Source organism: Drosophila novamexicana, unplaced genomic scaffold (assembly GCF_003285875.2).
Source record: "Drosophila novamexicana strain 15010-1031.04,08,12 unplaced genomic scaffold, DnovRS2.1 tig00000877-arrow-arrow-pilon, whole genome shotgun sequence".
In the NCBI taxonomy this organism is placed as follows: domain Eukaryota; kingdom Metazoa; phylum Arthropoda; class Insecta; order Diptera; family Drosophilidae; genus Drosophila; species Drosophila novamexicana.
In genome coordinates this window covers 1,069,483-1,096,118 of record NW_020824831.1, presented here as the reverse complement: position 1 = coordinate 1,096,118, position 26,636 = coordinate 1,069,483, and the positions used below count along the sequence as shown (strand labels likewise).

The 26,636-nt window shown below is 40.8% G+C and overlaps 7 protein-coding genes and 1 long non-coding RNA gene across 10 annotated transcripts; 3 read left to right on the top strand and 5 right to left on the bottom strand.

Moving 5' to 3' along the window:
- Positions 1 to 145: 145 nt before the first annotated feature.
- LOC115764908 lies at positions 146 to 1,514 on the bottom strand. The gene is made up of 2 exons (XM_030708207.1): positions 757 to 1,514; positions 146 to 694 (listed from the first exon to the last, which is right to left on the bottom strand). Exons 1-2 carry the CDS (start codon positions 1,416 to 1,418, stop codon positions 430 to 432), a joined length of 927 nt encoding a protein of 308 aa, XP_030564067.1. The 5' UTR covers positions 1,419 to 1,514; the 3' UTR covers positions 146 to 429.
- Positions 1,515 to 2,433: 919 nt separating this feature from the next.
- On the bottom strand, positions 2,434 to 4,319 carry LOC115764860 (tryptophan--tRNA ligase, cytoplasmic). Its single transcript, XM_030708134.1, has 4 exons — positions 4,096 to 4,319; positions 3,588 to 3,999; positions 2,952 to 3,531; positions 2,434 to 2,893 (listed from the first exon to the last, which is right to left on the bottom strand). The coding sequence occupies exons 1-4, from the start codon at positions 4,289 to 4,291 to the stop codon at positions 2,789 to 2,791; spliced, it is 1,293 nt and encodes a 430-aa protein (XP_030563994.1). The 5' UTR covers positions 4,292 to 4,319; the 3' UTR covers positions 2,434 to 2,788.
- A 385-nt stretch (positions 4,320 to 4,704) lies between these two features.
- LOC115764859 (vacuolar protein sorting-associated protein 16 homolog) lies at positions 4,705 to 7,919 on the top strand. Its single transcript, XM_030708133.1, has 9 exons — positions 4,705 to 4,844; positions 4,926 to 5,115; positions 5,170 to 5,440; positions 5,505 to 6,193; positions 6,257 to 6,384; positions 6,442 to 6,590; positions 6,650 to 6,933; positions 6,991 to 7,586; positions 7,648 to 7,919. The coding sequence occupies exons 1-9, from the start codon at positions 4,789 to 4,791 to the stop codon at positions 7,793 to 7,795; spliced, it is 2,511 nt and encodes an 836-aa protein (XP_030563993.1). The 5' UTR covers positions 4,705 to 4,788; the 3' UTR covers positions 7,796 to 7,919.
- A 1,369-nt stretch (positions 7,920 to 9,288) lies between these two features.
- LOC115765032 (putative uncharacterized protein DDB_G0285119) lies at positions 9,289 to 20,232 on the bottom strand. 2 transcript variants are annotated; one of them, XM_030708395.1, is made up of 7 exons: positions 19,678 to 20,232; positions 19,067 to 19,583; positions 14,159 to 14,422; positions 13,990 to 14,098; positions 13,785 to 13,922; positions 13,197 to 13,708; positions 9,289 to 11,170 (listed from the first exon to the last, which is right to left on the bottom strand). In XM_030708395.1, exons 2-7 carry the CDS (start codon positions 19,164 to 19,166, stop codon positions 10,707 to 10,709), a joined length of 1,587 nt encoding a protein of 528 aa, XP_030564255.1. In that variant the 5' UTR covers positions 19,167 to 19,583; positions 19,678 to 20,232; the 3' UTR covers positions 9,289 to 10,706. The 2 variants fall into 2 exon arrangements, with proteins under 2 accessions (XP_030564255.1, XP_030564254.1); XM_030708394.1 differs by lacking the exon at positions 9,289 to 11,170 and having other exon boundaries at positions 11,272 to 13,708.
- A 276-nt stretch (positions 20,233 to 20,508) lies between these two features.
- On the bottom strand, positions 20,509 to 20,901 carry LOC115765034. The gene is made up of 3 exons (XR_004018067.1): positions 20,788 to 20,901; positions 20,665 to 20,718; positions 20,509 to 20,579 (listed from the first exon to the last, which is right to left on the bottom strand). It is a non-coding gene; the product is annotated as an uncharacterized LOC115765034 (long non-coding RNA).
- On the top strand, positions 20,565 to 23,563 carry LOC115765033 (ATP synthase lipid-binding protein, mitochondrial). 2 transcript variants are annotated; one of them, XM_030708397.1, is made up of 4 exons: positions 20,565 to 20,642; positions 21,243 to 21,346; positions 22,023 to 22,227; positions 22,933 to 23,563. In XM_030708397.1, exons 2-4 carry the CDS (start codon positions 21,299 to 21,301, stop codon positions 23,094 to 23,096), a joined length of 417 nt encoding a protein of 138 aa, XP_030564257.1. In that variant the 5' UTR covers positions 20,565 to 20,642; positions 21,243 to 21,298; the 3' UTR covers positions 23,097 to 23,563. The 2 variants fall into 2 exon arrangements, with proteins under 2 accessions (XP_030564257.1, XP_030564258.1); XM_030708398.1 differs by lacking the exon at positions 20,565 to 20,642 and adding an exon at positions 20,981 to 20,999.
- A 705-nt stretch (positions 23,564 to 24,268) lies between these two features.
- On the top strand, positions 24,269 to 25,317 carry LOC115764984 (G patch domain-containing protein 4). The gene has a single exon (XM_030708311.1). It carries the CDS (start codon positions 24,277 to 24,279, stop codon positions 25,291 to 25,293), a length of 1,017 nt encoding a protein of 338 aa, XP_030564171.1. The 5' UTR covers positions 24,269 to 24,276; the 3' UTR covers positions 25,294 to 25,317.
- A 1-nt stretch (position 25,318) lies between these two features.
- LOC115764985 (probable rRNA-processing protein EBP2 homolog) lies at positions 25,319 to 26,505 on the bottom strand. Its single transcript, XM_030708312.1, has 3 exons — positions 26,385 to 26,505; positions 26,243 to 26,326; positions 25,319 to 26,185 (listed from the first exon to the last, which is right to left on the bottom strand). Exons 1-3 carry the CDS (start codon positions 26,448 to 26,450, stop codon positions 25,412 to 25,414), a joined length of 924 nt encoding a protein of 307 aa, XP_030564172.1. The 5' UTR covers positions 26,451 to 26,505; the 3' UTR covers positions 25,319 to 25,411.
- Between the last annotated feature and the right edge of the window lie 131 nt (positions 26,506 to 26,636).

Here is a 26,636-nt window from a genome sequence, read left to right as displayed (position 1 = left end):
ACCCTTTCTTTATCCCTATTCTGGAGGACAAAATCGTAAGCAACGTTAATGTTAATTAAAGTGTTCCTGATAATAGAAATGCTGAATTCATTTATATGTCTTTATTATTATTATTCGTGTATTGTTTTTTATTTTATTTTTTTTTTTTTTCATTTTTTCTAAAAATCAAAGGTTTGCGAACTTAGCTTAAGATTACAATAGCCAAGCTGAACAAATAATACGGCTACCCCCAATGTTGACAGGTCGGCTGTTGCATTTAGCTTTATCGAGAATAAAATTTATTTTGTCTTATACTGGAAGAACAGGTAAGATTATCCATAGTACACTGGTATGCGATATCTACAAAACCAAAAAAGGTTCGTCTATGAAAACTTTGAAATCCGAAACTTTCTTTGGCAATTGCACTTTAATCCTGCTGATTTACGAACACTACGTGTTCCAATGATCCTTGGAATTGGTTTCATAGTTGGGCGAACTGCTGCTGCCCCCGCTCCAAGTGCAACCATTTTGAGAGGACGTAGCCGCCGAGGCGCTGTTCTCATATTCGTAGCTGGCGGAGTGATTGTGGTGCTGGCCCTGGCCATCGTACTGCATGGAGCGGCTGCTGCACTTGAAGGAAACCAATTCCGTTTCGGGCAGAACATGATTCTCACGCAGCATGGCCTGCAGATGATTAATATAGTTGATGGCGATGCTGTGAAGGTGCAAAGTATTTAAATAACTCCATAATATTTCTAATTATTATTGCCAACTCACCGTAGACTTTCGATTTTGGAGTACTTCTTGCCATTGGGCTTCGATATGGGCAGCTTGGAGCGCAGCAGATCAAAGGCTTTATTCATATCGCGCATGCGCGTACGCTCCCGATCACAGGCCGTGCGCCTATAGTCCTTCTCCATTTGTAAGGCCTTTTCGCGCCATGCCGGATTCTGTTCCTTGGCGATCTCCACTTCCACGGCACCGCCGCTTCCGCCACCGCTATAGGTCATATATGTGGGCGGTGGCACAGCGACCAGTTCACTGCGTTTTGGTTCAACAATGGGCGCACAGCCACCATGCCACATGGACACTGTCTGTGGTATGCTGATGCTGTACGCTGCGCTGCCCATACCAGGAGCTATCAGGCTGAGATTGTGCTGAGGATGTGGCTGCTTATCATAGCCGGATGAGAACGTGGGCGAATAGTTGAGGCTGTGCGCATGTGGGGCCGTATAGGTGAGCAGACCTCCTCCATCTGGTGCTAGTGTATAGTTAAGACTCGCTATCGCCGCCGCCGCCGGCTGTGCGGCGCCCAGCTCAAGCAGCACCGGCTGCTCCGTGGACTCTGCATCGATACTGTATGCGCTGGGCAATGACACGGGCGTGGGTATTAGTGCTGGTGGATCGTCCGCGGCAGCGCTCAGCAGTTGATCACTCATCACGCTTAAGCCGATTGCCGTTTGACGTCCGCTGGCGACAAGCTGCGGCTGGCCAATGATCCCCACTTTCGATTTTTTATTCCGTTTCGGGATTGCTTTTTCTTATATGTGTGTACATATATAGTTGAGATGGTCGCTAGAAGAGTTTTCAATAGAAAATCGTTTTTCCTTCGGAGCTGCCACAGCTGAGTGAATCCATCAGCTATTCATCATTGTAGCTGGTGCTCATGGCGTCAGCTAGTTGATCAAATTCTACAATTGCTGGCGATGACAAGTGCGTTTAGTACGTGTGTCAATAAAAACAAGGATCGTGATCGGGATCGTGTGTCGGCTTTTCCTTTTGTGTACCTGCCTTGCAGCAGCACCAGCAACAACAATAGCACAGGTCGCTGCGGCTTAATTTCCTTCTATTGTCAGCGACAGTTGAAGATGAGCGCGTGTGCAATGTTGGAGTCGCGTTTGGCTTATGGGCAGCTGCCTTTTGGATCGCTGTCGTCGTCGTCGTCGTCGTCTCGATCGTCGCCACAACTTCAGTTTGAGTTCAGTTTTTCTTTGCAGCAGCATTCTTCGTATGCGATACACAAGCGCGCACCGACAAACTCTGTATATAGGCTGGGCTATAGGTGTATATATATTTTCGACGCGTGTAAACACAAGTGTTTTGGGTTAATTAAAAAAAAAAAAATAGAAGCCCATATATACATATATACCTTTATGTACGTCAAATACATACATATGTATCAATAGGAAAGAGTTTGATATATGGACATATATATATATATATGTATATATAATAACTATATTAGTTGCAGGCGCATAGTAGGCCCAGAGACGTCATGGGCTTCAGATACACTCGACTCGGGGCTTGTAGCTGAATTCATTTTTCGCTTTATTAATATTGTATTATTATGCCCGAAACAGAAATTGAATGCGTTCAATAACTCTCGGATTACACACGGAAATTATTACATTTTTGCACAGCTACGAGTTTAAATACTATATTATTTTAGCTGCTTTACCAGATGCTTGCCCGGTATCAGCAAGTATATAAGTTGAGCTTCCCAGTAGCCCATTTAGATTCGAAGTGTCGGCCCGATCGCCAACTCCCCCATTTGGAGTCCGGAGTTTTACGGCTATTTTACAACTAGTTAAAGTGGGTCGGTCGTTGCGTTTGAAAAATGCTAGCCGTTTATTGTTTGTTGTTTGCTTTTTGTTTTTATGTGTGCTTATAAAAATAATAACACAAAATTTTACTTGGCTTAGTAAATAAATAGCGAGCGCAACGTGAGGCTTCTGAGTGCAACAAGCTTACAGCAGTGGCAAACAAAAATCAATATAAATACATTTATTTGTGTATATTAATGATACTTCTAACTGCCAAATTTCAGCGATCTGATCTCAAAGTATTTGTCCAGCACCTCGTCCGTAACCAGCTTGCGTGCTGCCTGATGCTGCTCCACAATGGGCGTGACAGTCTGGCGTGGGAAAAAAAATGTTAGTTAGTGTATACAGGTATCATTTTCAGCAGCTCACCTCAATGGCCAGCTTTTTAATCTCGCCGGTTAGCATTTCACCCTTGCTGTAGGCCACGCGCACCTCCTCCAGCTTGTCATCATCTTCGAGGAAAAACTTTAGCAGCTGATAGGCCACATCGATTTCGGGTATGCCGCCTAGTTGACGATGCTCCTCCACCGTGGTGCGCCCACCCGAAAATGCATATTTATTGATTTTGTTCTTAATCTGCTTTGGTGTGTCAGTAAGAAAGACGGCAGAGTTTTGCTCGCTTGCCGACATTTTCGTTTTAGCCCCCTGCAACGCCGGAAAGAAGCTGGAGTGGATGAGCGCACACTTGGGAAAGCCGAGACGCGGCGCCACATCACGTGTCATTCGGAAATATGGATCTTGATCGATGGCGCAGGGTATAAGACAGTGCACCTTCTTATTGCCAAAGATAAAGGGAAATGTGCTCGACAACGCCGGCGCTGCCTGAGCGGCGGGAAATCCGATTTTACCAATAATATCCGAGTCGCCGAAACCAAATATGCCTTTCACTTGATTAAAGGTGACGCACTTTTGGATGCGAATTATGTTCTGGTACAAAGCAGGGCATTTGCTGCAATTTCAACGATTAATTATATGATAAGTAAACGATTCTACAACTCTAATTACCCCATAAACTCCAAATTATTAAATATGAATGTTTTGTTCAAGTCAAAGCCCATCGCGACAATATCCTTGGCATTCTCCCGAGCCAATCTGATAGCCTCCTCGATTTTCAGATCTTTCCACAGGGTCTTCTCATCATCAGTCAGCTGAATGATCAATGGTACATCGAAAGTTTCCTGCAGCCATTTGGTCATAATGAACGGCACCAAGTGGCCCATATGCAAGGACCCAGAGCTCGGTCCACGACCCGTATACAAATAGAATGGTTTGCCCTGCTCATGTAGCGTAAGAATTGTGTGCAGATCGCGATGTGAAAAGAATATGCCGCGTCTAATGAAGTGATGAGCTGGCTTTCCTGTGATTTTTTCGAACCGTGCGATAAGTTCTGCATCGATTTTACTTGAGCCAAAGCGCTCTGCAACGTGTCAACCAAAATAAACATGTGTATATTTATATATAGATAATTTCAAAGATGTGCAAATTTAAATGGCCATCAAATGGTATTGCATACTTATTAGCTTGTCGTAGTCGATGCCTGCATCGTTGCTGCTAGCCACATTCCATGGATCCACAACATCGTCCGCGTTTGTTGTTGTTGTCTCTGCACCACCCGCATCCGTTGCCGTTTCAACAGCCTCTGCGTCTGATTTGCCATTCAAGGTGAGTGCCTCGACACCCTCAACAACCGTTTGCTTTGTGTCCGTCATTTGTTAATAAATTAATAATTTTTTAAGTCGTGCTAAGCGTTTTTTGTAGCAAATAATACTGGCTGTCGAAATTGGCCTTTCACATGTGTAAGAGCCAGCGCTCATGCATGATTGGGGGCTCATACACGATACGTTTGACTATCCAACCAGTTGTACCGATAGCTAGCCGAAAACATCGCCTAGTATCACTAACCAAACAACATATGTTGTTGGTTAGTGCTAATATGAAAAATAAAAAATATGCAACTAGTCATACACTTTAAAACAATAAGAGTAATATTAATTTTTAAATTTCAGTATGTTATATTTGTATTTAAGCATTTTTTAAAGACCTGCGCTGTTGAATTTTCTGTGATAAGAGTGACTCGTGACTTATTTTAAGTAACAGTTACGCAAATACTTTTATTCTCTAGCAAGAACAACAAGTGCAGCAAACGGAAAATGCACAACTTTTGTTTATTATTACTTAAAATTAATTGTTAAATAAATCTGTAATCATGCCGATAATGTACAATACGGGTGAGTGGTTCAATGTACAGCCGGACTACTACAGGTAATTGTCGAAACAATTATCAAATTATGCTTTTCACCGAAGCAAATATTTTCTGTATACCTTGCGGTCGAACGCCCACAGAAAAGTCGAGCTAGCAACACCAGACTGGCCAATCGATTTGGACTTAGAGTACATGCAAGTTGTGGCTGCCCCGTATGGAGGTCCTTTGGCTGCAATACGCGATGCTACCAAATTGGTGCCCGTCAAAGGTACTTCCAGGCCGATGATTAGGATTTTTGATACCGCCGGCAATGAGATGGGTCACATATCAGTAAGCATCTGGAAAGAAGTGGGCAACGAGTGGATGTTAATTATATAGTTACAGTGGAGCCATGGAAAGCTCATCTCAATGGGCTGGTCCGACACCGAAGAGCTTATATGCGTGCTGGAAAATGCCAAGGTCATTGTCTACGATATGTTTGGCAACGAAAAGGAATCGTATAGCATTGGCGGCGAGGCAAGCGTCATTAAGATTGTAGAGGCTAAGGTCTTTCAGTCCGCAGCAGGCACTGGGGTGGCCGTTATGACAACTTCCGGTCGCATCTTCCTCAAGCAGAACAGCAGCAAATCGGAACGAAAGCTGCCTGATATACCAAGTCAGACAATCGATTAGTTGTTCACCGAAGCGCTTTCCTAATGAACATAATATTTTTTTGCTAGATTCCAATACGAATTGCTCATGCTGGGAGATTGTGACCGAGGGTCGCAATAGCTACTGTCTGCTGGGTCGCGACCGCGAGGTCATCAAACTTTTACATGGCCAGACCGTGGGCACCGTAATTGCCAATTTGTTTGAGAAACCACACGATCGTATCATAAAGATATCCGTTTCGTATAACCATCAGCACCTGGCGCTGTACACTAACACGGGCCTGCTCTGGCTGGGCAGTGTCGATATGCGGCAGAAGTACTGCGAGTTTGATACGGGCCGCAAGGATATGCCATTGCAAATTGAATGGATTATGAATACCCACAACGCCGACGCAGATGCTGTCGTTATTTCCTATCCCTCATATCTGCTGATTGTCAATCGCAATGCGGACAGAAGTGAATTTCCCTATGATCCCGTCATGTTTCTGGTCGCCGAAATGGATGGTGTGCGTATTATTACCCAAAGCTCACATGAAATGATTCAACGTTTACCGAAATGTGTGGAGAACATCTTTGCTGTTAATAGCCAACTGCCGGCCAGTTATTTATTCGAGGCACAGAAGAAATTTGAGGAAAAATCCTACAAATCCGACCAGTATCTGAGCCTGTGCCGATCAAACATTGAGTTAGCTGTCAACGAGTGCATCGAAGCTGCAGCATATGAGTTCTGTCCCGAAACGCAGAAGAGCCTCATGAAAGTAAATTGAAAAATTCTTCAAATTAAACTTGTTACAAACTAATATTTCAATATGACATTTCAGGCAGCTTACTTTGGCAAGGCATTCATACCGTCTCATAATCCGGAAGAGTATATGCGCATCTTAAGAATATTGAGAGTTTTAAATACGCTGCGCCACGAGAAAATCGCCATGCCTCTTACTTATATACAGTAAACTATTATGTAATAATATATTGAAATTTGGAATACTAAAGCACATTTTTGCAGGTTCTCCCATCTTAACCCCGATGTCATTTTGAGTCGTCTAGTCTTTCGCAAGCACTATGCTGTGGCCATACAAGTGGCTAAGCATCTGAAGTTGCCCGAATCTTGGATATTAGAACATTGGGCCTATCATAAAGTTATGCATGATCAGAGTAAGCCAGTCAAATCTACTCCCATTCTACTGCTGTTGATGTATTCCCATTATGTACAGATGACAATGAGGTGGCACGCAAGATCACGGAGAAATTCAAGAATCCCTCTATTGAGGGAATTTCCTTTTGCAATATAGCGGAGAAGGCGCATCAAAGTGGACGCGATGAACTGGCTATTAAGCTGCTTGAGTTGGAGCCTCGCGCTTCATTGCAGGTTCCACTGCTGCTTAAGATGGGCAAATTTGAGCGTGCTGTGGCCAGTGCTACACAATCTGGCGATACGGAGCTGGTCACTTCCGTGCTGCTCGAAATCAAGAAGAAAATGATGCTGTCTAATTTTCATGTAAATATTTCGAATTTCGTATAATCTATAACGCTATCTCATCCGTACAATTTTCAGATGATAATTAGAGAATATCCCTTGGCTTTAAATATGTACAAGAACATTATGATGCAGTCCAGTCGCACCGCACTCTACGATATCTACAACACTGAGGACGATTACAAGTCCATTGCCGAGTATCATTTTAAAAATGCCATTGAAAGCGAAGATCTCGAATCGAATCTGTCGATTATTGGCAACAGCTACGCACAGGGCAGATGCACCGTGGAGGCAAAACTTTGCGACGACACTTCGCGCATGCTGAAGCTTCAGAAGACGTTGTTTAACAAGCATAATGGTGCCGTCGCTTTGAACGGACTGTCAATACATGACACAATGTTGCAGCTGCTGCATGTGGGCGAGCTGAAGGAGGCGGAGAAAATCAAGAGCGAATTCAATGTACCCGATCGCAGGTTCTGGTGGTTGCGCATACTCTCTCTGGCCGAGAAGTTTAACTGGGTGGAGCTTGAAAATTTCTCGAAGAGGAAGAAGAGTCCCATTGGATATGAGCCCTTTGTCGAGGTTTGTCTGCAGCAGGAAAATACGCGAGAGGCGCGAAAATATATTTTACGTTGCCCGGACAAGCGCAAGGTGTACTGGTACATGCGAGCTAGGTAAATTGTGGATTTTTATATGCTCAAAAGATATTTATATTAACTTCTCGACAATTTGCAGCTTGTACGAGGAGGCCATCGATTGCGCTTTTGAGCAACGGGATTTGCATAGCTTGTATGAGCTACAGACAAAGATGCAGCTGCTTAGAGATCAGGCGCTGCTCGAAAAGATTTGTAATTTCATAGCCATTCTTCAGGCAAGACGTTGAACTAAACATTCCATCAATAATATATGTCTATTTATTATATCAATTATTATTGTTCCATTAAATTTTGTGTGTGGCAAACTTCAGACTACGCTAATGCTGAAGAACATATGATAACATATTCAAATGATACTCAACTATTTAATCAAATAAATTGTTGCTTTTAATTGAATATTCTTGTGAACATGGAATATCTATCATATAAATATTACAGCGTAAGGCTTTTCCAAATGCCAGGAAATTGACGTGGAGTTCGCACTTATTGGGAAAGTAAAATACGCTATTTGTGTCATACACTTAACCTATTTAAACCGAAAATGAAAAGAATGTTGGATTTTTTTCCAAGGACATTTTTTATTGTACATATATAGATATATATGTATGTAGTTATGTATGTTTTATGTATATGTATAATAGATCACATAAAGCAAAAAGAGAATATTTTACTACTTTATTTTATTTATTTTTTGTTTTTTTTTTTGTGGATGATAATGTTAATGATGATGTCGTTTTTTGATGTAGTTAGGTTACTTGATATTAAAACCCGTCATATTTCAAGTTCCTACAACTTTAGCCCTTGTTACAATATAAGTTGATTTTTGATGGTTACATACACATACGCTTCAAATATTTGTCTACATGTACATAATTACGAGTTTTAGTAAATTACAGTACATTTAATATATATATATATATCTGTATGTATGTATATAGTATAGTACATAGTCGTATGTATATAGGTAGAGTATGAATACACTAACTATTCATGTAGCTTGCATTTTTTTGTTGTTTTTTTTTTCTTCATATAATTTATTATGTGTTGTATGGTTTATATTTTTCGTTAATTATAATATATATTAAATATATTTACGAACATAACAGCAGTCTTATATAAGATGAAATACATTTAAATATAGAAATAGGTATATATTTAATTTATTGTTTTCATTAGAAGGTTTGAGTTGTTTTCCAAAGTTTATTTGTTTTGCCTATTCCAGTTTTTATTTTGTAGCGCAAAAATGTTTTTGTACACGCCTACAGATCATACGGATTTTCTATCTTGTTGTGAGTAGAGGATATTTTCCGACTCTGTATATCATAGCGGAAGGACGAATGTGTCTCTCAATAACTTGATTGATTGTATTTAAATTGATCTGCAAGGGTATATCAGCTTCGGCGAGCCAAAGCATAGCTTTTTACGTTGTTCTCATTTGATTTGTTGATATAAAAGTTGATAGCTAAACTATATCGGCCGGTTAAAGCCGCATAAGCGTGTGGTCTTAAAGATAGTTTATATATGTTCAGGGAGGGGGGCACATTTATTATTTAGTAGTGTTTGTAGTCTAATTTAAGACGCTGGGCGTCTGCAAATGCGCATCAAAATTTGTTGTTTGGCGGTTGGCGGCTTTAGGTATACTAATTATTTATTAATATTATGTATATATATATATAATATATAATTGTTTTTATATGTTTGTATAAGGTAGTGTATATATTAAAAATGTCAATTAATTTGTTCTGTTTCGTATCATGTTTTTCTTTCTTTTCTTTCAATTTTATGCATTATTCGTACATAAGGAACCCAATTACATTTTTTTTATTGTTGGGGGCGATTAACGCTACCATATTTTGTTGTTTTTTTATGTTTTAAATAATTTCTAATTATTAATATTAATTTTGTATGCATGCATAAAATACTTAGAATATGACTCACATCATAGAAATAGAACATATATATGTATATATATATATATATATATATATAGAATTATAAAATTTATTACATTTAAGGACGATCGTTAATTTGAATTAAGACAAGCATTAGATCAATTACATAATCGTACAGACACACACAGAGACACGCACATGAATAGAGAACATATATAAATTAAATGTACACACATATAACTACATATCTATATATATATATATAATTTATATCATATAATACTATAACTACCATAGAGTTATTGTGGACTCTAAACGGAAACAGTTGAAGCTTTTAAGCTTCTCTTCTTATGCTTCTTTTTTTTGTATTCCTTCAGTTTCAATGATTTGTATTTTATATATTATTTGTAATTTGTAGCTAGCTATTTTCTTTGCTTGCATATTCGATACAAATTTTTATTTATTTATTTTTTTGTTTTTACTTTACACGAAGTTTTTGGCAAATTTAACTTCGTGCCTAACGAAAAATTTAGCTAATGTGCAGAAAACGATTTTGTATGTTTCTGTTGTCAATTTGATGAATTTTTTGTATGAAAATTATATAAACCAACTATTACGTGCTAACCGAAATCGTTTGCAATCTTACATAATATAGTTCCTAGCCGCAGTAGTTGGTAATAAATTTCTAAATGTGCATGTAAATCAAAAAATTTAATTTAACTACAATAATGACTAGTTGAAGAAACAACTTCAAGAATTTATTCACTAAATTTTATGGTTAATTTTTAAATGGGATTTTTCTTTTGTTTTCTTTTTTTTTTTTTTGTTTAATTCTCTAATGCAGTGTTAAGAGAGAGAGGTTTTATATATATGTATTTATGTTTTTGTTTTTGTTACTGCCAATCGTTGTTTTTTAGACTTGGTTAAAGTTTGTGAAATGTGCGAAAGTGTTTGATTGTTTTTTTTTTTTACATTTGTATATAAAGTTAAATTATGTTTTCTTGTGTTTGTTTTTTCGTTTGTTTAAAATATTATTGAACGGCTTGAAAACTTGCATATTTGCTCTCCTAATGCTCTCCTCTCTGCCTAATCCTCTACTGCCTTATTGATAAATCCTCTTGCTCTCCTCAGACATAAAACTACTTCATCACAGCCAACTCTATATATATGCGGTCCGATCTGTGCCCAAATTTGAACTGAACTGATCTGATCCGATCTTATCTCATCTCATCTCACACACACACACTCAATTGATTGTTTTCTTGTAGAGATTTTGATGTATATGCTCGTTCTGCAGCGCGCACATTTGGCCCACAGCAACAGCGCTAAGCATGTTGCCAGCGGTGGGATTGCCGCTGCCGCTGCCGCTGCCACTACCAACTGTGCCAATCGTTGCTGCCTCTGCCCCAATGCCAGCAGCCGTTGCGGCCAGTTGGTCGCCATTGGACGCTGCACCAGATGCGTTACGGCTGGCGCGAAGATTCGACAGGTATTTCTCTTTAAAACCCAGGGAATACTTGTGCTCAATGAAGGTGTACGAGATTTGCATGGGCGTGGTCGCTGACGACGACGTTTTGCTTGTTGCTGCTGTAGCGGCTGCTGCTGTGGGCCGATTGTACTTGGCTGTTGCAGTTGCGGCTGTTGCAAGTTGCTTGCTGCTGTCGCTGCTGCTGTTGCTGTTGTTGTTGTGTGAGCAGGAGTAAGAGGTTTCTGCAATAGGTAGAGAGAAAAGGAAAAGAAGTAACGAAATCATAAAATAAAAACCAAAAGGCAAACCAAATATTACAAAAAAAAAAAAAAAAACCAACAGAAACATAATTTGTGTAAAACTTGCGAGATGATAAAAACAAAAACATATTATTGCACCAAGTTGGAAAGTATTGAAATGTGTGTTAACTTAAAAATATACACGAGAGGTCTGTGGGCTAAATGTTAAGCTAATTGCTTATTGATTAGCTAGATATATATGTGTATATTAAAATATGTGTGTTACTATATGAAATTCATTTTGCTAGAGCTTAAACATAAATAATACTTTTGTTTTGCAGTTCTATATCATATAATACACATACATTTAGTCTGGGTCTGACAATAAAAGTGTTTGTTAGCTTGGAAAATAAATTCAAATATTTTGCAGTTTATTACAATTGTGTTGCGTGTTGCAATTGTTTCGTCTATATATGTTTTAACTTAGTCTAAATTAAATTAAGTGGAGATCAGCCGTTAATCGCTAACTAAAAATGTTGTATACAAAATCATATTGCACAATCTATACGATTCGCGTTTCCATAATACATAATACAAATATTAAAGAGACAACTTATACATGCTCTGGTCTAAAGTAAGCCAAAAATTAAAAAGCAGTCTACAAAATGTTTTTCCAATGGGTTTTGGTGAGTGACAACGCCCCCATCCCCCGCCTTTAACTCACTCAAGCGAGTGGAAATGGGGGCGTACCTTAAAGTTATAATAACTAAAAATTGAGTACATTAACTAAGCAGTGAGAACAAAGTTGTTCCTTTACAGTGTATTGTTAGAATGTTTACTGTTTTTTCTTTCTTTTTGTTTTGTTCTTTTTTTTTTTTGTAAATGTTTTCCTTTTTTTTTTTTGTTCGTATACGAGAAGCGGCGCTTGCTTTTTAGTCTGGTAAAGAAGGCGCCGCCTCTAGCGCGCACTGACGGCGCATTAGTAGTTTCTTGAGTATAGGCTACGTTTCGCTGTTGACAACGCCGGCGCCAACAACTTCAATGGCTGCCAGCGTGATGGTGCCCGTAGTGACAGCCGCTGAAATGGACGAGGGCATATCCTTGCCGTCAACTGTGCCAGTGGCAGCATTTGAGTTCATGCTGCTGTTACTCGTTAAAGTTAACGCATCGCTAGCAACAATTGCCGCCTCATCCGTATCCATCGGCTCGACGCTGGAAGCACTTGTTGCTGTTGCTGTGGCTACTGATGTTGCCGCCAGGCTGTTGACCATGACATGCTTTTGTTTTAAAACAGCAGCAGCAGCTGAGCTCTTGTGCAGCTGTTGTTGTTGTTGTTGTTGTTGTTGTTGCTGCTGCTGCTGCTGTTGTTGTTGTTGGGGTGGTGTGGGTGAGCTGCTCTTGCTGCCGCTGCTGCTGCCAATGCTGCTGGTGGGACTGATGGGCAGCACATGTTGCTGTTGCTGTTGTTGCTGCTGTGGCGGCGACTGTATTAAATGTGTGTTAATCGTGTTTGGCTCCTGCAGCAGCAATATATTTGTCTTGGGCAACTTCTGTTGTTGCTGCTGTAGCATGTTGGTCGAAAGCGTTGCCACCAGAGCCTGTTGTTGTTGCTGCTGCTGGCTGCCGGCCGTGGTGGTGAAAGTCAAGGTTTGTGTGTTCTTGGTGGGCGAGGTGGCCGGCGTTAGTATGCCTAGGTTAACCAAATTGGGCAGCGTGATTTTAGTGGGCGTGTTGCTGCTGGCAACGGCAGCTGTTGCCACGTTTGTCGCATTGCTGCCGTTTGCCTTGGCGATGTTGCTGTCAACCAATTTATGCTGCTGTGCAATATCCACGCCGTTAGCCACGTTGGTGGCTAGCTTGAGTATTTTGTTGGCCGTTGCATTGGCAGCTGTTAAATTGCTAACGGACTTTGTATTGCTGTTGTTGCCGCCAGCAACAGCGGCAACATTATTGTTGTTGTGGTTGTTGTTGTTGGCTTTAATGGATACTAAACCGAGTGTGCTGCGCATTAAACTGTTGTTGCTGTTACCTGTTGCTGTTGTTGTTGTTGATGTGGCGCTTTGCGACAGTGTGCTGACGCTCATTTGCTGCTGCTGCTGTTGTTGCTGCTGCGGCAGTGCTTGTTGCTGCTGCTGTGGCAAATTTGTGACAGTCACAATGTTACCATTGCTAAGCTGCTGCAACATGTTGGTGGCAGTGGCAGCATTACTAGACAAGCTATTGCTGCCCAAGCTGACAGCGCCGTGACAGCTGGTGCTGGTGCTGCTCGACATGTTGCTGCTGGAGGGACTCAGCGAGCCCAGCGACTGCGATGGTGAATTGCTGCGCTGCAATAGGCCGACATTGTTGCTCCCAGCATTGTTGCTACCGGCGAGGCTGCTGCTGTTGCTGCTGTTATTGTTCTCCGGTTTGCATCTAATCACATTTTCAGCGGTTAAAACGCTCTCCGGCTGTGTATTGTGGGTGAGCAATGCATGGTTTTTCAGGCCTTGCGCCGTTTTATAGCTCTTGCCGCAGTGGCATTTGTAGCCCTTACGCACTCTGTGGAATTCGTATATGGGAATGGGCAAATGAGTTTTGTGTGCTTATTGTTGCTAACTTGTTTTTGGTCGCTAACCTGCCGTCCTTTTTGTGGCCGTTCTTCGAATGGTATTTAATGCCATTGACGTTCTTGTAACGCTTCTTGCAGCCGGGCACGGGACATGCAAAAGGTTTTTCATTTCCAGGCGTGCCATTGCTGCCGCCACCGGAATGCCTGTAAATGAATAGCACACATACGTTAAGTTGGATCACATATTATTAATTCTTTAAGTCCAACTCACCTGCTACCATAACGCATAATAAATTCCGAGCTAAACTCCTCGGTGGTCCAAGAGTCATTGCTATCCTCCGATTCGGTGACAACCATTTCATCTTCGTCCATTTCGCTGCCTACAAAAGTGTGAGTTGTTTAGAACAGGCACATATTTAAATTGAAGCATGGGGTCTTACCTGTGGGCGTGTTGCTGCGATTTGACGATGACATGCTATAGCTATGATGCTTAATGGCCAGCTTTCGCTTGAGCTCTGCGTTGCCCGCATTGCCGCTGCTGCTGGTGTTGCTGGCGCTGTTGTTATTGTTGCTGCTGGTGGTGTTAGACAAAAAAATGGAAGGTTCCTTGCGTGCATCATCTGAGATGAAGCGCAGCACATAGCTCAGCGGCAGAGACGGGGGCGGCGCCAGCTCCTTTTGCTCGACCACCTTAGGATCATAGTCTACGGAGGGGGAGCGAGGAAATACCATTAGCATGCTTTATATGCCTATATATATATATATATGTATTTATAATCCAATTTGAAACCCAATACGGGTGCACACAAATAACCTGCATACAAAAATCATTTCAAAATGCCATCAATTATAAATGTTTTTTTTTTCTTTCTGAGTTTGCTTTAATATACGGTTTTATTATACATTAAAACAAGTTCAATCACTTTGTAACACAGTAACGCGCGCTTGTTCAAGTTTTTTTTTAAGCGCAACACAAAGCTTATTAGTGGGTTGTTTAACAATTTTAAGATGATAATCTTGAGTTTTTTTTTTTTTTTTTTTTACAAGGTTTAGGTTTTTTGTGCGTTGTTGATTTTCACGAGTTTTAAACACGACACGCTCTCATCTCTAACATTACACTCCGTAGAGGATGTAAGGGTAAGGGGCACGCACCAGACACCAGCACTGGGTAAAATAACATGAATAAATAAATGTGAACGCATGTATTATTTTGTACCGACTGTCCTACTGCGCTCATGATGCGGTTGCTGACGCATTTTTATGGGGGTCTTGTGATTATGCACACATACATTATTGTTGTGCATAGGGGTGTGTGCAGGGGGGGCAGTGGGGCTTCACAGGCGAGCACATGTGTGTGACTATCTTATCGTGCGAACAGACGACAAGCATAAGCTCAAAGTCTGCTCAATCAGCCAGTGCATAACAGAGGCGCACAGGTGATTGGTTCACTATTCGTGTGTGTGTGTGAGTGTGTGTGTGTGTGTGTGTGCGTAACCTAACCTCCACGACAGCGCACATGAAATTACTATTTATTAAAAGCAGCCAATCACATTCGCTCTTTGCACTTGAGACACCCTGCACAGAAATTGCAATCGATTGGCGTGCAACAGGTAATCGAAATATCCTCCCCATCGTTTGCCCCACGCCCTCCCACGCATTTAACACGCACAAATTGAGTCGATAGCAATGCAATCTTCGCTCGCTGCGTTGCAGACAAAATGTGAAACATATGCGACAAATTGGAAAATATATCAAAACATATGTCCGCATATAATGTAAATGTGTATGCGTATGTGTGTGTGCCTGTGGCCTGTATTAATGAGTGTGCGTTATCAGTTGCTGTTACTAAAATTATGACTACGTGCCCTGCAATTGGTGACACATTCGCAAGGGACAACACACGTACCGCAAATAGAAATTTTAAATTGTCACTTAACAATTTATTGTTAAAACTTATTGTTTTTCAGCTGATGAAATCAAGGGTATGCCCCTGCCTTCGTCTACAAGCACCACCCACAAACGCATAAACGGCGTCATTTGTTACGCTCAAATCAGTTAACAATCTTTTTTTCGAATTTATTATTGTTATTGTTATTGTTTTTGTTATTGTTGCTTTTTGCTTTTTGCTATTGTTGATAACCTTAGGCAATCGTCTAGCGGTTCTTGTTTCTCTCTAACATGCCTTGCGCTAGATGCCAACTATTCAGCTGGCAATTTGTTTATCAAATTTTCGAACACTGAATAAGTAACAGCGCATTTGTTTTTAAACAAATTTGATCTAGCTATACATACACACACACACACACACACACATACGTATAAATATGCATGTGTACAACGCTTACTATACATTCGCATTTTAAAAACAAAATAAACATAAACAACAACGCTGCGTTATTATTCCTGTTATTCTTATTGCTTTTGCGTTGTCATCTGAGTCATTCACTTATTGCAGAATTCATATTATTTTTATTTAGCAGATAATAATTATACACACACATACACATATCAATATGCATATGTATGTACAGATGTTGTGTATTTGTTTTTTGGGCGTGCAATGTTTTCCAGTGCACATATCGAAATTTGATAAAAAGTGCCCAAAATGTCGTTGACTGGAATAAAAAACAAAATGATGACAATCAATTGCATTAACATTCCAGACCGGCTTGGAACATGTAGAATTATTGCAAAATATGTAACGGCATATTGCATTTCACAGCGGCACATGTTATCGATAAAATTACAGGGCGCGTGTGCCGCGTCGTATTTATGTATGCATGTGAGTGTGTGTGTGTGTGTGTGTCTGCCTGTGTGTGTATGTGTATGCACAACAGGTGCCTGGCAACTGTGCAAAGGACAAACTTGAAGGTCTTGCGGCAGCGTTGCCATAGCAGCAAAAGGAACTTGCGAAAAAAATTAAATTGCGTCAAGCTAAAAGAGCGCATGTATGTATAGATGGTGCCATGCGATAAGCGCGAGACAAACGTCCAACTGGGCCAAGCATATGCATATGTATATACATACATATGCATTATTGACGTAAATAGGTACGTAAATAGGTAAACAGCTAAAGTCCTTCGAGCCGTTATCTTTCTCAAAGCTTATGGGCGCATAGCATATTAGATACATATATATGTATGTACTTATGTATGTGTAGCGTCTCTTGTTGCCAAGGGCGATGCGTGGGCGAGAACCCACTAGCCTTACCAACTTTATGTAATGCTAGCGAGCGCCCATCAACGCGCCATTTGCTGCTGACCGTTATCACAGCAGCAGCAACAGACAGCTGCTAACTTTTAGCCGTAATACCCCCCTACACTGACGCTAGAGATGGGCGCGTGAAGTCTTTCCTTTAAAAACACGAAGCGTTAGGTGTGGGTTGTGTCTACAATTCGTATACCCAACGCGACACTTTTTGTACTTTTATTCATATTATTTTTAAAACCTTTTTCATTTTTTTTTTTCGAATTTATAAATTTTTCTTTTCAGTTTTGTTTATATAGTTATTGTACTATATGTAGCACCAATACTGCCACCACTTTTTTCATTTATTAGCATACGATTTATTTGGCGTGTTACCATGAACACGTCGTGTTGTGTCGTACGTGTTCCTGTCACGAAAGCACGATACGCGCCCAACACTTATTTACACACATACAATGCATATGAAAGTATATACAAATATAGATGAAGCACAAATATACATAAGTGTGCTGGAACAGAGCCGCCACTCGCACCACCATCATAAATAACACCCCTGCGCGCACTTAACGCGCACAACCCCCTTTCCCGAATACACCAATCGCCACACCATTGTAGCCAAGTGGCAACACTGAGCTTAATTTTATTGATTTTCCACCCCCTTGCATACACGCACAAACAAACTGACGAGGCTGCTGCTTAAGTACCTGATCTAAAATTGGACATTTTTATTTTGAAACCCCGGCTACCTAAGTTGTGCCGCTGTTTTGTTGTTTTTCCAACACTGACATTCAGCTCCTCTCTGAAAGACGTCTTTGGTTCACGTTGCTTGGTTACAGTGAAAGCTTTCTTGGACGGACATCCAAGTACAAATAAATAGATGATGCTTTTACAAATTTTTGCATATTTCAAACTATTAATATACTTAATAAAATCCAATGTTTGAAAATTGTTCTATTTAGCAGTTATTTGAAAGAAAAGTTGTCTGTCCAGGACAGAAAAAAGATTTCGAGCCCGCCCTGTCCCATTAGAGGATATTTCACTGTAGTGAAATGCACGTAATCGGACATAGGTGTATAGACCATAGCATTGACAAGAATTGATTACGCATAACGTGCGTGGGTGCAATTGGAGCAGAGCTTTCGTAGCCGTTTGACGTTGAGATGCTTGGGCTGAGCAGGTGTTGGCACCTGCAAGAGACGCGCTCAATTTCCAAGACCAAGCCAGAGACAGGTCAAACACAAACACACACACACACACAAAACACAAACGAGAAAAGGCGCTCACTTGCCCTTGCCGGCTGGGGTACAGATGCTGCTGCTACGCTGGCGGGTTACAAACACAAGCACACATACACACACACATACTTAAGCCAGCACATATGCAGTGTTGTTGTTTAATGGATCACCGGCTTTTTGCTTGCTTTCGTTGTTTTTGCTTGCCACGCAATTGCGTTCTCGCTCGCACTTGTATAGTTGGCCAATCTAAAGCAAGCATATACATATATGTATGTGAGTTTGTAACTGTGTAGAATGAATGCTGTACATGCCACGAATGGACGTTTATATGCATATGTATGTGTGTGTGAGCGGCACAGGTAATTCAGCTTGGCTTGCCGCCTATTGTGAATGCGCTTGCTTGTTTCAATTGAAGGCGACGACGCGTACGCATTAAAACGTGCGTGCGTATTTAAAGCCTGGCCATATTGATTTTCCATGGCACACTTTGATATTATTGCACAGCAGAAATATATTTGCCAGCATTAACAAATCAATGTATGTGTTTTTCTGCTAAAATTGATTTCATGGCTGGGCACTAAAGGCGAACGAAAACAATATTTTATTTATGTACCGAAACGCTGCAACGAGCATGCATTCGCACGTACACACTCACAAATGTACCTACTATTCATTCAGTATATGCACGCACACACACACACACACGCGCGCACCAAAAGAATATGTATATACTATGTACATATAAATAAATTAAATAAACAAAACACAGATTGCCGACGATGTCGGCGGCGTCAGTGACAGCGACGAGCCGCCCCGTGCATCACGCGACTAATTAATGTTGTTTGTCATCGGTATTTTGAAACACTTGCACTTTATCACACAAATTTTTGCTTTTCAAATACTTGCCTATGTGTGTTCCCTCGATGTGTGATATTAAGTCGCCTAGACTTGGAAAAGTTTTAAAACAGCCATTGAATTTGCAGATGTTGATCAGAAACACGGCCATATCACTCGACGTACGACTGTGACTGCGCGTTATGTAAGTGTCACTGCTTGTTTAATGTTATGTTTCTGGCATCCAAGAACTTAACAGGCGGCTATACTGTTACTAACAGTTAAGATTGTTCAAACGAATACTGTGGGTTATGGTAATTATCGCATACAGTTAACTATCGATATATATAATATATTCGATAGCAGCCAAAACAATTTTGCGGCGTTGTTGCAACAAAATTATCCAATCAACTAACTCCAGCAAAAATGCAATATGCAGCGTTTATCGAATTTGATTTATACTATTGATGATCCAGTCAAATGAATTGTGAAACGTTCCGTCGATTAGTATGTATTTGTGTGTATCCTCCCTGGCCGTACGCACACACACATACACACTTATGCAAAATCGCTGTTATGCAATTGAGGGCTGCAATGATACACAAAACGAAATATGAATACCTCAATATGGTATTTATGCTAGGCGTATTATTAAAAGCATTATGGTTGCTTCCATTACTTACAGCATCCTGTTTCAATTATGCTGGGTTTTAAGTAGCTCAAATTATAACATAATCCAGACTACGTGACGACACCACGACGCGTGGCTGTATGCGAACCAGGGCTGGATACACATTCGATATCTAATCGATTAAGAGTCAGCGAGTGGTAAGTGTTTTTACCAGGCAGGTTTGTTGTTTTTAGCAAAATATGCAATGAAATTTATCACCTTTTTTATTTATTACACAAAATCCCAAAATTGAACCACTATATTTTAAATTTACGCGCGCAAATTTTTCAATCGAAGATATGATTTGCTCAGTTTGCTTAGATTTGATGCACCAGTGTTCGTAGGATTGTCTTGACATTCAGATTTGTCATATTGGTTGCAAGTCAACAATTCTGAAATAATCTTGTTGATCCAAATTAAGTACTTTAATAATTTATTAACGAAAAGCGTAATTTCAGGGCTGATAAGAAACACCGGTATCAACTTCCAAGTTTATTTCCAATTCACCACAGAGCAGGCTTGCATTTGTAGTCGAAGCATTTTATCGCAAATAATCTGAACATATTAAAGGTAAATATACAAAATTTACCTTGAATCTCAACGGAACCGCGCATGGAAATGAAATCAAAGGTAGTAAATTTTAATATTCTCAACTTGGTAAAACTGCATATATATTTATGTATTATGTTTTAAAATATATGGTAAATGGCAACTTGGTGTCATCTGCTGATAACCTTATTATAAATGAATTAATATAACGACTAAACCCTTAAGAGTAATTTTTAAGCTTTTTAATTTATTGGTAACACCTCTATTTGTGTTAGCAAATATACATGTTGGTATCGATAGGTGCTCATGCGCCCGTGATTTTCCAAGTGCCTTTCCAATTCACCACGACCAAGAATTGCATGGCGACTGTAGGGTAAAGTGAAATTTCGCGTTCAATACGGGTCCACTGTTGTTAAGGGTTTGTTCGAAGTGAGTTGGACGGTAATCTTACGCTAAAAATTGAAAATGTGGAGCACCCCTGCATCGCCCGCCGCCATGCCTTCTGCTGCTGGTTAAATAATCAGTGCCGAATGAAAATGCTTGAAAATGTTTTTTAATGCACAATTCTACTTACAATTTAATGTGAAAAACTGTGAACAATATACATCAGTGAAAATAATATTTTTTCAAACGTGTTCAGTGTCGCCATCTTGCGGCACATACACACGCATTCAGACAAGATGTCACACGGACGTATGAAGAGAACTGTCAGTGTGTTTTGTGCCGTAGTGTGGAGTGTAAATTCGTTGCGTCACTAGAAAAGTTAAACTGTTGAAGGAAATCAATGTTAGTTTAAGTAGATCCAGTGAAATGTAATTAGAATTAATTAATTACAATTGAAGAGTGCGTCTATTTCTGTTGAGAACTGTGGCAATTCGAGTGGATATATACATTTTTTCACATTACGTAACCAACAGCAACTTGCAGGCGGACAGCGGCATTTGCAGCAGCGATTCGCAACAACTATGCATATATATATATAAATAAGTCTATATATTTACAAGACATCTACATCTATATCTTTTGCAGAGCTCCGTGCGCTTGCTTCAATTTTGTGCGAAACGCCAATTACAATTCAACTAAAAATGTTCGTGTCGACAGTCTCTCGCATTGCCCCTGTTGCCAGGACCGTGGTAAGTACAAAATGCGTAAAGTTATTCAGTGAGATAAAAAGTTATATGTGTTAATGTTGCTATTAATTACATAATTTTCTATAGCCGCATCGATTTTCATTGCTTGTTAAAAAAAAAATTCTATGCTGCTACTGTGTGGTGACTTCGAATTCCAATGGAAAACACATACAGTTACATAAGTTGAATGTGAGAATTGAGGTTATGTGCAATTTATAGGTGCAACTATTTAATCCATGCTAACTAATTTAAACAATTTAAAGTGATTTTCTATTTAATTTAATCAAATTTGGCATTATTTCTTAGCGATTTTAATACTGTGTAGGAGTTGTATAACAAGTTACATTAACGTTGTTACTGCTTGTAGTTGAGGTTAGAACCGGTGAAAGCTTTCCAAGCATTTTTTTATATGCAGCATGAATTAATTCTGAACTAGAAACAAAATTCATATAAATGAACAGCGTTAATTATTGATATTTGCCGCCTTCTAAAATGTCAACAAAAGCTTTAGCCAAATGGCTAAAATCCAAATTGCTTAACTCATTGCATAACTTGGCAATGGCAACGCGCAAAGCCTACAACAACAACAACACTTTTTATCTCACATGAAAAGCAAACGAAACATTCTCGTGTGTGTTTAATTATATAATTAAACCATTTTTCACATATATTTTTACAGCTCCTCGCCAACTCCAAGCAATACTTGCGACCATTGAGCAGCGCCGTTATCAGCCAGAGCCAAACTTTGGCCGCTCAGAACACAACCCCCGTAGCATTACTGCCACAGATCAGGTCATTCCAGACCTCGCCAGTCACGCGTGACATTGATTCGGCTGCCAAATTCATTGGTGCTGGTGCTGCAACAGTCGGTGTCGCTGGTTCCGGTTCGTATTGGTTACCAATTGTAAAGCGTCTTGTCTGATTCATTAGCATCTTACCATGATTCAATTTGTCCAATCCTGTCCAGCGGCTGTATTCATCGCTTCAGTCAGTTACAATCTAGCATCTGGGGCACACACAACGAGTATCTGATTACTCTTTCACAACGCCCCGGGAAGGTCTGAGACATGGTCAAAGCTCCCTTGTTGCTGTAACAACATACAAAAGCCGAGAGGTGATTGTGTGTCGCGGAGCTTCATTTCCTAGCCGGAAACTTGTGTAATCACAAGGCGAAAGTACCAGAAATGCTGCAGTATGGCTGTTGCCGCAGCGCTTGCCGTTTGCCGCCGGCCATGTTGCATTGAAAACTTTCGTGACCAGCAATTTAAGTGCGATGTGCTTGCTGCAAACCTTGCCTGAGGTGCGCAGAACTCAATTCAGACTAATCTGTGACTGACTGACCCAATAAAAGAGATGAGAAAGGCCAACAGGCAGAGTTGGATTTTGATTCCAATCCAAATCGCTTTGTGCATATAGTTCCATATGGAGCTATATGCCTATCATCCGTCGGCAACTGCCGATGCGACTTCAATACATACCAATTTGCTGTACGAATTAATTAATCTATTTTGTCTCTTTTTTTCTCAACATTTTTCCCCTATATATATATTGTGCGCTTGCTACTATGACAATGACAACCAATACAACAGGTGCTGGTATCGGAACAGTATTCGGTTCCCTCATCATTGGTTATGCCAGAAACCCATCGTTGAAACAGCAGCTGTTCTCCTATGCCATTTTGGGTTTCGCCCTGTCTGAGGCTATGGGTCTGTTCTGTCTTATGATGGCCTTCCTGCTGCTGTTCGCCTTCTAAGCGCCGCTCTACTCGTCCTTAGTTTTTCGTGCAATTGTTTGCAGTGTGTGTGTGCGTGGGCGATATTGGGATTGGATATTCCTATCTCGATGGCAAACCGCATTCTAACGGCAATCAGCGGCAGCGAGAAAGCAACGTATAGAAGAAACACATAACAACCAACAACCAACGTTCGTTTTTCGATTATTATTGATAAATGATTGATAGCCAACAACATCTTGTACTATCTAATTATAAAATAACAACAACAACCACATAATATATGTAATTTTGTTTTTAAAAAACATTCGAAACTGTAGTAGTCGCCTAAAAAAAGCCTAGCAAAACATCATCGCGCAGAAAGAACACACTTTTATTTAAGTTGAAACCAAAAAGAAAAAAAAAAGAAACAATACACTGCTAATAAAAAAGAAAACATTGGAAAAAAGGTCAGTTATAGAGATAAACGGAACGAAGACGATTTAAACGAAAAGTTGAGATTGAAATTGTAAACATTAAAATTAAATTTTAATCAATGCAAGCTTCGAATTCACATAGCATTAGCCCCACACGCAGAAATCGACGCATGCATCTCCGCCTCGCCTTTTCCATACAGTGAGAAGGTTGAGCGAGCTACCCAGCTCTCTCTCTCCCCCCCAATTGCCTTGACAACAACATCCGTTGAGGCGGCGTGGGCAGCACGTGCAACTTTCTTGTTCCTCAATTGAGATCCTGAGTGTTTGGCGAAGGCGTGGTGTGGTTACTTTCGTGTCGTTGTTAATTTAAAATTTATGTGGCGCGTACTGAAAACGTTTCTTTAATTTTATTGTATTTAGAACTTGTTTTTCTTTTTTGTTTAAACATTTATTAATTGCCACTTAATCATTGTCATATAGTCGAATAAAGTGGGGTTTGTTCTATTGGCTAGAACAACAGAAATATCGGTATTTGAACGATTGTGAAATAAAGGAAAAATGAATGCGTTAAGGAAGTACGAGTTGTATTTTTGATTATTTTATATTGCTGAAATAAGCAACTTTTGTTGCAAGAGTGTTGTGCACTCTAAGATTGTACATTTGAATTTTGGCGCTTAAAGTGCATCCCTGTCCAGTCGCATTAGCAACCCAGTTGCCACGCTGCTAACGGCTATCGATAATTTTGAAATATGCAAACGATAACTAATCAAAAATCACATTGTTTAATGGATTTTGCTAAGAAAATATTAGGTAAATACGGCTGGAAAGAGGGCGATGGTTTGGGAAAGCATAATAATGGAATTGCGGCTCCACTGAAAGCCAGCTTAAAATTTGACAATGCGGGCCTGGGCGTTGATCGTGCCACAGAATTCAATGATCACTGGTGGGAGCGCTGCTTCAACGAGGCGGCATCCAACGTGACCGTGCAAGTGGAGCAGAATGGCCATGTGAGTACAGCACGCAAAGCTGGCGTAGATGCGGTGGAAATCTCTACCAAGGGGTATTCAGCACGTAAACTGAAAAGGGCCAAGGAGCATCAAAGCAAGTCAGATGGTGGCGCCGTTTATGAGCACTTTCTCAAATCTGCCATGCTAACCCAAGACGGTGGCGAAGTGGCCAACGCAGAACGCATTAAAACGGAAGACATTGCTGTTACCAAAGTTCATGTGCTGACAGATGAGGAGCTATTCCAGGCGTGCGGCGGACGCACAGCACACAAGGGAGCGCGCCACGGACTCAAATTGAGCGGCAAACTGGCGCGCTTGGAGCAACAGGAGCGCGAGATGCTTGCCAAGCTGCAGGGTAAAAAGAGTGCACTTCAAGAGGCTGCCTCTGCAGAGGCCGATGAATCAATCAAAATTAAAAAGAAGAAGCGTAAGAAGGACAAAGGTGTGGCATACGATGACGCGGCGCCTGAGAATGTTCCTGTTAAAGTTCAGAGTGAGATGGAACCACAAGAGCACGAGATGCTGGCCAAGCTACGGGGCGAGCCGAGTTCACCTAAAAAGTCTGCTTCTGAAGACGTTGACAAAACAATCAAAATTAAAAAGAAGCGAAAGAAGGACAAATGCCTGGATTCGGATGAAGTGGCGTCTGAGAATGTCAAGCAACGATTGGATACTGAACTGGAGCTGGGGCCACCAGCAAAGTCCAAGAAGCGCCAGTCGGAAATTGCCAGCGCTGAAATCGAGCCGCCTGCCAAGCCGAAAAAAAAGAAAAGGAAGCACAAGCAAGTGGAATAGCGTAAATAGCCTTAGCTTTTATGTACATACAAAATGTATTTAGTTATAATAAATCTAACAGAGCCATTTTTTAAAATCTAGTTTTGGGTCATCTTATCATAAGCTAGACGATACTCATTCACTTTCTGCCCTTTGCCTTCATGCGCCTGGATTTGCCCAGCCGCTTGTTGACAGAGGCGCCCGCTTTGACGCCGCGCTGGCGACGTGTCGACTTTTCCGACTCGAGCCCAGCTGCAGAGGACTTGGTGTTGCGTTTCAGACCCTTCTTTTTGCCACCAAACCCGAACCTTTTGTTGCGTTGCTTGCGTTTATCCGCCGACTGCTTTTGCTTGGATTCCAGCGCCTTGGCATCCTCCAGGAAGTCCAGGTTTTTTAGTTTGCCCTTGCGGAACTTTTTCAGCTTATCGAGCATCTCTTTCTTTTCGGCCTCGCGCTGCACCTTGGTCTGCTTGGCCAGCATTTTGCCCATTTTACGCTGTTCGCGTATTTGTTTAATGCGTTCTGATTTGGCCTGTCCCTGCTGTTTGGCCATTAGATTGGCACGGACCTTTTGCATATGCTCGTCGGACTTGGCCATTTCAGCAAAATAATCATCGGGACGACGTGTCTTGATGCCAAGCTCCTGCAGCCGCTGGATGCCTTCAATCACAGCGCTCTGTGCCTGGCGATGAAAGAGCATTTCGCGCTTAAAATCATTCAGCACCGGATCCTCTTCAGGGCGTACATAGGGTATTTTAGCATTGCCTTTGAATTGATTGGCACGCTTCTGTTCGTGCTTCTCTAGCTGCACAGCCAGCTCGGGTGCCAAAGGCGCTAGACTGTTAACCATGTCCAGGCGCTCCAGCCATGGCAGCTCGAGGCGTATGGCATGTGTTTTGGCTAATAGTTTAGTCTGTAAATGACAGCAGATATTAGCACAATGAATCTAATTAATTGAAATGTTGCTTACAATATCATTAACTTTATCGCGCTGTCCGCTGAATTCAACATTGAGACCAGGTTTTAGTTCGCCACGCTCGAAAGCCGCTTGCAGCTGTAAAAAAGTCGATTATCTGTGTGTACAAACTTGTTTAACTGTTTTATTTATATACCTCAGCATCAGAATTGTCGTCGGAATCGTATTCTGAGCCACTGTCTTGTAATTCAAAGTCGGACATGTTAAAAAATTATATTTCCAGAGTAAGACTAAATAAAAACAAAGTCAACACGTGCAAGCCGTGAAAATTGTTATCGATAATATTTAAAGCAACAGGGTGACGCGCGCTGTTAGACTTTGTAGCAGTTAGCTTTTGTCTTGAATCATATATGGGTTGGATAGTTAGTTTGATGCAACACTGAAATAA

Excerpts from the sequence above, each read along its gene's own strand:
- LOC115764985 (XM_030708312.1), bottom strand. The coding sequence starts at position 26,450 with ATGTCCGACTTTGAATTACAAGACAGTGGCTCAGAATACGATTCCGAC. Across the intron at positions 26,327-26,384 it reads ACGACAATTCTGATGCTGAG|CTGCAAGCGGCTTTCGAGCG; the intron begins GTATATAAATAA and ends ACTTTTTTACAG. Across the intron at positions 26,186-26,242 it reads GCGATAAAGTTAATGATATT|ACTAAACTATTAGCCAAAAC; the intron begins GTAAGCAACATT and ends TGTCATTTACAG.
- LOC115765033 (XM_030708397.1), top strand. The coding sequence starts at position 21,299 with ATGTTCGTGTCGACAGTCTCTCGCATTGCCCCTGTTGCCAGGACCGTG. Across the intron at positions 21,347-22,022 it reads CCCCTGTTGCCAGGACCGTG|CTCCTCGCCAACTCCAAGCA; the intron begins GTAAGTACAAAA and ends ATATTTTTACAG. Across the intron at positions 22,228-22,932 it reads AGTCGGTGTCGCTGGTTCCG|GTGCTGGTATCGGAACAGTA; the intron begins GTTCGTATTGGT and ends CCAATACAACAG.
- LOC115765032 (XM_030708394.1), bottom strand. The coding sequence starts at position 19,166 with ATGGCCGTGTTTCTGATCAACATCTGCAAATTCAATGGCTGTTTTAAA. Across the intron at positions 14,099-14,158 it reads TCGCAGCAACACGCCCACAG|GCAGCGAAATGGACGAAGAT; the intron begins GTAAGACCCCAT and ends ACACTTTTGTAG. Across the intron at positions 13,923-13,989 it reads ATTATGCGTTATGGTAGCAG|GCATTCCGGTGGCGGCAGCA; the intron begins GTGAGTTGGACT and ends ATTCATTTACAG.
- LOC115764984 (XM_030708311.1), top strand. The coding sequence starts at position 24,277 with ATGGATTTTGCTAAGAAAATATTAGGTAAATACGGCTGGAAAGAGGGC.
- LOC115764859 (XM_030708133.1), top strand. The coding sequence starts at position 4,789 with ATGCCGATAATGTACAATACGGGTGAGTGGTTCAATGTACAGCCGGAC. Across the intron at positions 4,845-4,925 it reads GTACAGCCGGACTACTACAG|AAAAGTCGAGCTAGCAACAC; the intron begins GTAATTGTCGAA and ends GAACGCCCACAG. Across the intron at positions 5,116-5,169 it reads ATGAGATGGGTCACATATCA|TGGAGCCATGGAAAGCTCAT; the intron begins GTAAGCATCTGG and ends ATATAGTTACAG.
- LOC115764860 (XM_030708134.1), bottom strand. The coding sequence starts at position 4,291 with ATGACGGACACAAAGCAAACGGTTGTTGAGGGTGTCGAGGCACTCACC. Across the intron at positions 4,000-4,095 it reads CGACTACGACAAGCTAATAA|AGCGCTTTGGCTCAAGTAAA; the intron begins GTATGCAATACC and ends GACACGTTGCAG. Across the intron at positions 2,894-2,951 it reads TTAAAAAGCTGGCCATTGAG|ACTGTCACGCCCATTGTGGA; the intron begins GTGAGCTGCTGA and ends TTCCCACGCCAG.
- LOC115764908 (XM_030708207.1), bottom strand. The coding sequence starts at position 1,418 with ATGAGTGATCAACTGCTGAGCGCTGCCGCGGACGATCCACCAGCACTA. Across the intron at positions 695-756 it reads TCCAAAATCGAAAGTCTACG|CATCGCCATCAACTATATTA; the intron begins GTGAGTTGGCAA and ends GCACCTTCACAG.